At 49.7% G+C, this 11,901-nt stretch overlaps 1 protein-coding gene across 1 annotated transcript; it reads left to right on the plus strand.

The window, feature by feature from the left end:
* The first annotated feature begins 967 nt into the window (after positions 1–967).
* LOC9269469 (2-oxoglutarate-dependent dioxygenase 11) lies at positions 968–3,796 on the plus strand. The gene is given in 3 exon segments (XM_066303969.1): positions 968–1,301; positions 2,894–3,159; positions 3,162–3,796. Coding segments are annotated over 3 exon segments (1,152 nt in total). The 5' UTR covers positions 968–1,050.
* Positions 3,797–11,901: the final 8,105 nt, after the last annotated feature.

Genomic DNA, 11,901 nt, shown 5'->3' on the forward strand with positions numbered 1-11,901 from the left:
AGCTTAGCTTCGATCTTGCTCTATAGAACAAGTTGACAGTGCATGTGATACATCGATCTGCAGTGCATGTGATGCATCGATCAGCAGGTACTGGCTGTCTGTATCTAGATTCTAGAGAACACAAATCAAGTTAATAATTGTTACTTCTAGTAGTGTGCTACTTGTAGTTCTTGGAAGTTGAAACTTGTATCTGCACGTTCAGATCGATGTTCTTGTATAATTGTATCTGCCCCGGGACGGCCTGCGCCGGGACAGGAGCACCTCCTCCTCCTCAGCGGCATCGAGCAGCCGGCCGGGCAGCGACCGGACCAGGGCGCCGCAGAAGCACCACTGCCGCGCAGTGCTGGGCGGCCGGCCGCCGCACCAAGGGGAGGGAGGAGAGAGAGAGAGGGGGAATGTGAATTTAGGAAGAGAGGGTAGAGAAAGATTGAGAGGTTAGAGGGGAAAGAGAGAGAGAGGAGAGTCTTACAGGTGGGCCCACACTATTTATTTTAAAAAAATTACTGACTGTACTGCCACGTAGGACTGAAACCATCTCGAATTGAGCCAGGGGTTATTTGTTCGGTTTGTATAGTTAAAGGGTGTAAAATATCCGGTATTAGAGTTTAGGGGGGTAATTCGATCGCCCATAATAGTTCGAGGGGGGTAATTCGTACGTTTTCCTTAGTCTCTCAACTATATTTCTTCCGTGCTCATTAGATCGTACCGTGCCGGGCTAGCCCACCGTGCCAAGGTATCGGCCCAACCGTCGGCCGGGCCAGCATGGGTTCAACACCAGTCGTGCCGTGCAATGGGCCGGGCCGTCAGGGCTCGGGCCTTATGGCCATCTATAGGAGTAGCTACATATGGAGTATATAATTGTCAGAGTTGATGAGTAGCTGTCCTCCTAGCGCTTTCGCTTGCACAAATTGGTTTGCCAACTATCACCACGAGGCTCTCGCCACTCGCCAATCTATATAAGCTACAAGGACACAAAATTGATTCCAACCAGCTAGCTTGGAGAATCTCAATTAGCTTGGGCAAAAGGCAAATTGGTCGCTGGACAAATCGATGGAAGGCGTCAAGGCGATGAACAGGGACATCATCACGCAGGACGCAGCCATGGCATTCGCGGATCACCACCTGCACATCCCGGACAGGTTCGTCCGCGCCGACGAGGTCCCGGCGGCCGGCGAAGTCGTCGTCGTGGGCGGCGACGACGAGAGCAGCGAGGTGCCGGTGGTCGACATGGCGAGGCTGCTCGATCTTGAGCACAGGGAGGAGGAGATCGCTTGGCTTGGCTCTGCGTGCCGGAGCTGGGGTTCTTCCAGGTTAATTAATTAGCAAACACACACTTACGAGATAGAAATTTTCATAATTTTCCAAAGCCAATTATGAAGGAAGCATCAACTTTGACTATTTTGGAAAATTCCCAGCCTTACAGTTTCTTCGTTTTGAGTTAGAGCGAGACTCCGGCGCTTTCTACTGGTAGTAGAATTAATCTAAACCGTTGATATTTTTTAATCTAATGGACCTGATCTAATTATACTTCCACGTCAATTAAGGATCTAATTATACTTCCATATCAATTAAGGGTAGTAGAAAAGTGGAAAGACATAATAGTCCATCACAAAATGGAGTGGAGGGATAATATTGTAACTTCGCACATAACGGCCGTCACCACGCATCCGTTCCCCTATCAATCCATCTGCCCACGGACTGCTGCAGCTGGCTCCCTCCTCCCCGACGGCGCGCTCAGTAGCTATCGGAATTCGGAAGCGGGGTGACAGCGCTGTCGCGCTGTGGTCATGGACAGGGGACGGGCTGGGGTCGTCGCGCCCGACCAGCAGCTTATGGAATGACTACTAGCAGGTCTATGGCTTCAGAGCAATTACAGTATGGATATGGAAGAGAAATCGTGAGTGCTACTGCTTATACGTTAAATTTGGCTGTTTAGATCTTCCTGAATGGATCGATTTAACACTTATTTATGTGCATGCACCATCACGTTACTTGCAAACAGCTTTTCGACAGATTTATCTGCTATTACGCGAGTTCATAATTTTTCAGTTTTCAAGGTAGCAGACTAGCAGTTGTCTAATGAATGCCTGCGTGAAATGGGTTTCAGTACCTGCTGGAAAGCAACCAGTCGCACATTGCATAGTATTGCTGTCTGGTCCAAACAGAGATTACAAAGCGCTGCCGGCAATTTTTGCCGCGCCGCCACCTGCCGGGAGGAGTCGCGATAAGTAACATGCAAGATGCAGTTCCTGCGTCGGGCCTGATGCAATTAAGCGAATGAGACAGAGAAATCAACCTCCAGCCAAAATTACTCCTAATCTGTACTAGGAGATTACTAATCTACCCTTTAAAATAAACGGTCAGGATTAATTCTACTCGTAGTATAATATTACAAGTAGAAAGCACCGGAGCGTCCGCCGGGGGTGCACCAAAAGAGTATACAAAGGTTTTTTCCCCTCTTAATTTGATTTAGGACTTTCTGAAATTTCTTGTTGGAATTTATTTATTTTAAATAAAGATGAGTACACACTAGTAAAAGTACGATTAATATGGTGGTGCAATTCCTAATATACAACTTCGTTCAACGAGTTTAAAATATTTTTGAAAAGTTCATCGCCTTAACTTGTTTAAAATTTTTTAAAAAGTCACGAATTATTCCAGCGTTGAGCCATTTCACCATGTCAACACTGACAGAAAAGCACGCTAAATTTGTGCCACGATTAAAAGGTGGGTATGATTTTAGACTTTTAGTAGGTGAGGGATGAATAATGTTAATTTGGTTTTCATGTTTTTGACATATTTATACTTACATAAAATTCAAAGCTATGAAACACACTTTTCCTGAATTTTAAATCCGATGTAAACATACTTCTTGACAAAAGTATCATGCGACTTTTCTACAGCTCATAAACCATGGAGTCGACCAAGCAGTGATACAGAAAATGAAAGAAAACACGGTACAATTCTTCGAGCTACCCCTGGAGGACAAGAACACGGTGGCTGTCCGTCCTGGCGGCATTGAAGGATTCGGCCATCACTTCAGATCATCAGCTGGCAAATTAGACTGGGCGGAGAACTTGATCGTTCAAACGCAGCCATTCCAGCAGAGAAACCTCGATTTTTGGCCTAGTAACCCACCCACATTTAGGTCCCTCTTCCATTCTTGTTTATTAATTCTTTCCAGATTAATTTACTTTCATAAATTCTTCAGTTGCTCATCTACCAAGGATCATTCAGGGATTCAATCGACAAGTACACAGTGGAGATGTCGAATCTGACAATGCGACTGCTAAGGTTTATGGCCAGCGACCTTGGTGTTGAGCAAGAACCGCTGCTCGCCGCCTTCCGCGGGAAGCGGCAGAGCACTGCCCTGCACCACTACCCTCCTTGCCGCCACCCGGAGAAGGTGATCGGCATCGCGCCGCACTCCGACGGCTTCGGGCTGACTCTACTGCTGCAAGTCGATGACACGCCGGGCCTGCAGGTTAGCAACGGCGGCCGGTGGCATCCGGTGCGGCCGCTGCCAGGTGCCTTCATCATCAACATCGGCGAGACCCTCGAGGTTCTCACCAATGGCCTCTACAGGAGCGTGTTCCATAGGGTGGTCGTTGACACTGAGAGGGACCGGGTTACAGTTGTGGTGTTTCAAGACGTGTGTATCGATGGAGTGTTGAAGCCACTACCGGAGCTCGGCGAGCCGCGATATCATGCGATCGGCAAGTCGGAGTATTTCAAGGGCCACACAACAGAAGTAGTTGGTCAGGGGGAAAGGTTCATCGACACCCTTAAGAAGTGATCCGATATAGCCATTCTGGTTTGCTCGGTGAATAGTGTATTGTAAGAAGTGATGGTGAATAATTTCTTTTAATGCTATTCAGTAGTATTGGTGTACCTAGGGGTGTAAGTGGGACAGCCGCGAATCTACTTATAGATCAAAATAAGCGGGTTCGCGGCTTATTTTAGTCTATAAGTGAGTTTCGCGGGTTAGCCACTTACACCCCTAGGTGTACCTGCATGTCCAGCGATAAAAAATTATGTATACTGTGTCAGCTTGCTTGTTATTATGATTTATATCAATAAAAGGGATCGATCGATCGAACAAAAGGATTTTCCTATGCAGTGTCTTATTAGTGTCATGATGAGCCAGATCTAGAAATTAGGGTTCCCTTCTACCGAATCAGGCTCATCGTGGCTAGATCTGGTCAATACCTCTAGGCCACAACTAGGAGCTAGCAAGGGAGAAAGCAGGCGAGCAAGGAAGAAGCTGTGTGGAGAGAGATCGAGGAGGAAAAGAGGAACTAGAGGTTACCACCAGTAGTTTTATAGAATTACATTTATCGAGGTAGTCGTTTAATTAAGCCGACCACCTCTAGAAACTAAGAATATTGCACATTTCAAAAGTACTTAACTACATTTTTTCTACGGATTTTTTACACAGAATAGTTATTACATGGTGTATTAAAAAGACGGTGGCACTTGTAGATGCAGGTGTTCATATACACATGTGTACACTCACCTTTATTAATGCACAGACGCACACATTTTTTTAGCGCCTCCAAAGACTCATATGACATATGTTGATATTTGAGGAAGCCATAATAAGTACTCTCTCCATTCCATTTTGATCATCCCCTAAAATTTTTGACGTCTTTACAAAATGATCATCATCTAACAAGTGTCTCTTCGTTTATTTATGCAAAAAGTAAATGCACATCATTAAATGTGTTTCATGCATGCAACCAACCAAGATTAATTTTTATTGGTGCAATGACATGTAATATTTAGAACATGAGCAATCCATGGGACACAAAGCAATGGAGCATCTTGATCCATGATGACTATTTTTTTAGAATGATGAATATTTTGGTGTCCTTGGTCTTGGTGCATTTTGCTTAGGGGATGATCAATTTCGGATGGAGGGGGTAGCTCGCTGTGAACGGGTATATTGTCTACTGTAACGCCCCGATTTTCGTTCGGGATTAAAAATCATTTAATAATGCATTTCCTAGAAATTAAATAAAAATTTAAGCAATTTATTCGAGTGAATTAATGGGAGAATTAAAATTTTCCCTTAAAAATCATTGTCCGGGAATATTTTTCAATATTCTTTGTGCCCTAAAATACTCTCTGAAATTTCTCGTGAATTTTCGGAGCTCAAGAAATAATTTTAAATAGCACAAAGTTCATTTAACCAATTAGAATAAAAAGAAAAGAAAATAATCTTCCCCTTCCTTCCTTTCGGGCTCGGCCCAAATTCCTCCCCTCCTCCTTCCTAGGCCGGGCTTCCCTTCCTCGGCCCGCTCGGCTCTCTCTCTCCCTCAAGTCTACATTTCCTCCCTAGCCCGTTTTCCCCTCCCCCTCTCTCCGACAGGTGGGCCCCACATGTCATCTCCTACCTCCAGCTCCATCCCCAACCGCCGCCATGGCCGCCAAATCCTCCCACATCGCCGCCTCTCCCGCGCGACTCCCTCTCCCGCGCGTGCGTGGACGCGGTCGTCGCCCACGTCCGCGCCGTTTCCCCCCACTCTCCCCGCAAAATCCGGCCACGTCGCCGCCTCCCGCTTCTCTCTCTCCTCCCACGTCGCCGGCCGGTTTCTACCTCTCTCGGGCTCGATCCCGCCTCCCCTCCCCTATAAAAACATTCCCCGCACCTCCCTCTCCATTTTCCCCTCTCTCCCGAGCCCTCCCGTGCACGAAAACCACCCCGCCACCGTTGCACCTCCCGCCGCCGCTCGCCGACGACCCTCCAGCCGGTCGCCACAGCCGCTCCCACCACCGTCGTTCCGCACGACCGCCACCAGTGGCTTCGCCACGTCGTGCCACACCCCGGCGTCCGCTCCATTTCCCCTCCCCGCCTCCGAAGCACCGTCGCCACGCGCACCACCTCCTTCCACCGAAGCCGCCGACTCCAGCCGCCGCTCGCTTCGCAGCGCCGAGGAGCACCTCGGCCGCCGCTTTTCACGGCCGGGATCCCGCCGGAACACGGTTCCCCTCGCGCCGGTGAGCATCCGCCGCCCGTTCTCCCCTCCGACCAGCGATTCATGCCGCTGGGAGCCCTCTCTCCCCCTCCTAACCTCTCCCCCATCCTCCCCAGGTCCTTCCGGCCGCCGTCTGCCGGTTCTCGCTCGCGGAACGCCGCCGGGCCGCTGTTCCGCCTTCATCCCGAGGAGCGCCGCCGGCCGGCTTCCGCCGCCTCGCTCGCCTGGGCCGCCCGGATTCCCTTGCCGCGCCTCACCGCCGCTTTCTCGCATGCACCGGCCGTCGCCGCAGGAGGCCGCGCCGCCGCGAGCCGTCGCTCGGCCGGGCCGGCCTGAGCCGTGCCCATGCTCAGCCGCGCCACCCTGTGGTCCCGGTCCACGGTGGACCGATTCCCTTGACCCGCTGACGTGTGGGGCCTGCCTGTCGGCGCCGGCCTCTTTGATGACGTCAGCGCTTAAGCTTTTTCCTTTGAGAAAATAAATAATAATTGCGCAATAAATCGAGTTTAATTCTAGAAATTCATTTAAATGGCTCAAAACTTCTAAAATTCATACCTAATTCATTCGAACTCCGAATTGAGCCATTCAACTTGCAAAATTCATCTAAAATTGAGCTCTACATGTTTGTTTAGTTTTAATGTACTATTTTCTTGGTTTTTATTAGAGTTTTTCCTCGTTTTACATGCCAGCGTGTAGAATCCGTCGTTTCGGAAGTCCGCGGTCGCGAGGAAAAGAGTTCGGAAGATCAAAGTGAAGAAGCAAGGCAAGTCACACATTCCCCTTGAGCATGTTGATCCCAATTTACAAATGTTTTACTGTTTGCAAATAAATATGCATGTTTTGCTAATTACATGGGGTCAGGGTTTTACCTATCTGCTCGCTTGTGCCATGTTTACTTGATATCTGTCCTTTGTCAACCATGGGTAATAAATCGCCTAGCTTGTGTTACTTTGATGACCTAGTTAGAACTATATGCTTAGCCATGCTTAATTACCACTAGCTCAGTTGATGGGATAATTGCTGTATTAGACATTCTAGTATCTTGTTGAGCTGCGTGCTCGAGACATCTGGCCGTGCTTCATGGTCGTAATTATCCAACTAAAATGCGACTGAATGGTGGGCTGTGGGTGCATGGTTTTGCTAGTCGCACCCATGGCAATTAAAGACCGGTTCGCGGGATGCCCTGGAAGAACTTATCGTACTTACCACAAACCAGCGTGGGCAACAGCTGGACTTGTAGTGTAGCTTTCCTCTAGCTGACGCATCCAGGCAAGGGTGGGAGTGATGGAGCGGGGCCGGCCCTGCGACGGCCTCTGTCGCTTCCGGATTCACCTAGGCACGAGAGGGGACTGCCCGTCGCCCGCTAGGGACGGGGGTGAAACCTGAGGTGTGGTGTGCTTGGCTAGAGGGAGTTATGTGAAGGGTCCTGTCACGGCCTCTTTCTGGTATGTCGTGGTGGCATGTCGGCGCACGGTAACGTGTCGTGGGGCTGTGTCTTGTGGGTACAGTTGTACACCTCTGATCAGAGTAAAACTATTCGAATAGCCGTGCCCGCGGTTATGGGCGGTCGACCAGATCCACCGTGATTAGTCTCACACTTAATAAATCGACCCGATACACTGTAGTTCAGGTGGGTTGGTTGGGCCTGTTCAACGTGGTGTAGCGTTAATCAGTGGAGATTTAATGTTACTCTAATTACTCAATAGTTTTACTGGTTTGCTCAATAAAATGTTTTACAACTGCCTTTATGCAAATAGCCACAAACCATCCTTGTATCCCCTTGCACGTCTGCATCGTTGGTATGGCTTGCTAAGTACGGTGATTGTACTCAGCCTTGCTATTATTCCCCCTTTTCAGAAGTGTAGTGCTTCTGAGCTGAAGACGAAGTTAGAGGACCAAGGCTCAGACCCCAGTTAAGTTTTGCCTGTTGTCACGCCCAGAAATTCCCGAATAGAATTTCAAGCAGAATGTGCATTAAAATCCCCGTCCAGGACCAGCCGGGGTACACAAACGACAATGTTGACATTCAGATCCACGTCTTACAAACATCATAAAAGTCTTACATAAATGCAGCGGAAAAACGAAAGACAACAGGAGCTAAGCCTTGACTAGAACTGCAGTGGGAACACCACTCCACAGGCATCCTCGACGGCACGGACGAAGCCTACTCCTCAGAGACACCTCCATCTGACACATACTCGAACTCTGGGGTTGGGAAAAATAGAGCAAGACTGAGTACTACCCACTGTACTCAGCAAGTCATACCGGAATAGGGATATGATGCAGGGAATCATCAAAGAAGAGCTGAAGTGGTTCATTTGCATAAAGTGAGCATCTATAAACAGAAGTTGAAAGATTTAAACAGTTGTAATAATTAAACAATATCCACTATCCACTGTCCAACGCTAACCCACGTTGCGACAGGCCCAACCATCCACCTAAACTATCCAAATTCAAAAGATTACACTAGGGTGAGCCTAATCACGGTGAATCTGGTTGACCGCCCATAACCGCGGGCACGGCTATTCGAATAGTTTTACTCTGATCAGAGGTGTACAACTGTACCCACAAGACACAGCCCCACGACATGTTTCCGTGCGCCGACATGCCACCACGACATATCGGAAAGAGGCCGTGACAGGACCCTTCGCATAACCCCTCTAGCCAAGCACACCACACCTCAGGTTTCACCCCCGTCCCCAGCGGGCAACGGGCAATCCCCTCTCGTGCCTAGGTGAATCCGGAAGCGACAGAGGCCGTCGCAGGGCCCGCCCCGCTCCATCACGCCCACCCTTGCCTGGATGCGTCGACTAGAGGAAAGCTACACTACAAGCCCAGCCGTTGCCCTCGCTGGCTTGTGGTAAGTACGATAAGTTCTTCCAGGGCATCCCGCGAACCGGTCCTTAACTGCCATGGGTGCGACCTGCTAAACCATGCACCCACAGCCCACCATGTTGTTTATTTTAATTAACCAACACCAAAGCGGTGTCACTAATCCAACAAAGCCATTAGAACCAACAGTCTAAACATTAATGTGATTTTCCCCATTGTGAACTAGTTGAACTAAGCATGGCTAAGCAATTCCTAGTCCAAAGTCTATTCATGTTATAACCCAAGCTAACAAAGGAGCATGGTATCAAAATAGCATGGCTGTAACAATAGGTAAACATCCCATAGTAACATTATAAAACAATGCAATATTTCAAAGAAAACAATAGAGCATTTGCAATATAGGATCAACATGTTCAAGTGACAAGTATGACTTGCCTTGCTCTGCTGCTGGAGAAACCTCAGCGACTATTTCGAAGTACACCGGAGCGTCGGAGGAATCGGAATCTAGCGACATACAAAGCAAACATTGCAAACAGGCTATAAGACTACTGAAACAGGGAACAAAACTATTTTTAATGGATTCTACACATTTTTCTTGATTTACTGAGACTTGAATGGGCTTAAACGGAGCTCGGATGAATTAGTTATGAATTTTAGAAGATTCACTGTGTTTATTACTATACAAGAAAAACCTTAAATCATTTATTGCGCAATATATTCCAGGGCTGACGTCATCAAGGCGGGGCGCGGCGCCGACATGCGGGCCCCACCGGTCAGCGGCTCGGGAGAGGGAGGAAGGGGCGCCGGCAAGCGGGCCCCACCGGTCAGCGGCTCGGGGAGGGCGGTCCACGGCGGATCGGGTCCACGGACCGGGGAGGAGCGGCGCGCCACGTGGCGGCCGAACCGATGGCCCCGATCTACCCAAGGGTAGATCGGACGGCGGCGGGAGCTCGCGGCCGGTGCACGCGGGCACGGCGCAAACCGGCCCGGCGACCATGGCGCGCGACGGCGCGGCGCACATGCGGCAGCGGCGCAAGACGGCGGCCGACGGCGACCGACCGGCGGCGGAGAGCGGCGGCTAGAGGTGAAGCGGCAGCTACGCGGCTAAGCGGCGGCGCGACGGCTAAACGGTGCGGGAGAGGGAGAAAGAGGAGGAGAGGCCTCACCGATAACGGTCGACGACGGCGGGCGACGGAGGACGATGGTGACGGCGGGACGAGCTCCGGAACCTCCTAACAAACAAAAGGAGAGGGGTTAGATGGAGAGAGGAGAGTGCGAGAGAGCGAGGGCGCCGGCCGAAGGCGGCGGCCATGGCGTCACTCACCAGCGCACGACGGGGATGGGGCTCCGGCGGCGAATCTCTACGGAGGAGGGGTGGACGAGGTGGACCTCGGCCGCGCGAACCCAACGGCGGCGACGGCGCGGTGCGGCGGCGGGTGTAGCGGCGGCTAGAGGCGACCGGAGTAGCGGAAACGGCGGCGGCGGATGGGCGCACGGCGCGGGAGCGATGGGGAGCTCGGGAGAGGGAGGCGAAATGGGGAAAAAGCGAGAGGGAGCGACGGGGGAGCTTAAATAGGGAGAGAGAGGGCCGGACGTGGCCGGGAGAGGCGGGAATCGCCGGCCGACGTGGGGGAGTGGGGGAGGCGAGAGAGGCGGGATTCGAAAATCGAATCCCGGCCATCTCGGGCGCGGGCGCGAGCGGGAGAGAGAGGGGAGTGGGCGCGGGGAACGCGGCGCACGCGCGGGCGTGGTCGACGTGGCCCGGAGGAGGCGGAGGCGTGGACGCGGCGGCGGTTTCGGGCGCGGCGGTTGCTGGCGCGGCGTCGGCCGGAGGTGGGGGAAGGACCCGACAGGTGGGCCCTACCTGTCGGTGACCCCGGGAGAGGAGGGCGGCGGGTGGCCTGGCTGGGCCTCGGCCTGCAGCCCGCCCAGCAGGGAGGGGGGAAAAGGAAGGGAAAAAAAATGGGCCGACGGCCCATTTGAAAAAAAAAGGAAAAAGAGAGGAAAAAGAAAAAGAAAAAGGAAAAAGGATTTTCCCTAGAATTAAAATATTTCTTGCTCAATTTTAATTGGTTAAAATTATTTCTAGAGCTCTGAAAATTCCACTAAAAATCATGTTAATGAATTTCGACATGTAGAACTCAAGAAAAATTCCACATGCCAAATCCGATTATTATTTGCATTACTTTCTTAGGGTTTTCTCTTGATTTGCACCTGCATTTTCTTGGGGTTGTTTACAAATTAAATTTGGCTTGGGAGGAGAACTTCGGGGTGTGACACCTGTGGAGTGGAGCTGAAGCCCCGCTAGGATCGCCTTTTTCCGCTGCTGCTGCTTTCGTTTCGGTGCGAGGACTAAGTGCCTCTTTTGTAAGTATTTTACGCTTTATTTACGTTTGGAACTGTATATTACTTGTCGTTTTGTGTACCCTGGCTGGTCCTGGACAGGGATTTAATACACAAAATAGTCTGAAAATTTGGGCTAAATTTCTGGGCGTGACATCTACCAACTGAAAAAATAGTTACTACGAGAAACGATGCTGCTATGTGGGTAGGTAGGTTCTACAATTAGGAACATTACAAATTACTACATGTTTGTATATAGTTTGAATTTGTTTCAAAGAGCAGCTATTTCTCAACCTAACCCTTTATCTCGACCAATCGTATCCATCTCCTATTTAATTAATTTCTCCGCCTATATTCTCTTATCAATTTATCACAAGCTTTCTCTTATCAATCAATTACAAATCAGTCACAAGCTTGTACCATTCGATCACCTACCTTATTTATCATGGTGAGAACCTCTTGAGAGATGCTTACATTTTGGCGCATAGACAGTAGATACTACCTTCTCATAAATAAAATGACTTCCCCGGCAAAATCTATCTATGCTTTCTTTTTCCTAATTTCTTGTACTAACCTAAAATACTTCTATTTGGAAATAGTGAAGATGGCCTTGGTGAGTGTGTACACCTGCATCTGCAAGGATACAAGTTGTTTGTGATAGTTATTAAACTTGCAGTGTCTTATAGATGCTCGAGAGCAGACTCTGTTTTTCATTCAACTAAAATACCTATAATTTTTTGTCACTTTT

Source organism: Oryza sativa, chromosome 9, assembly GCF_034140825.1.
Source record: "Oryza sativa Japonica Group chromosome 9, ASM3414082v1".
In the NCBI taxonomy this organism is placed as follows: Eukaryota; Viridiplantae; Streptophyta; class Magnoliopsida; order Poales; family Poaceae; genus Oryza; species Oryza sativa.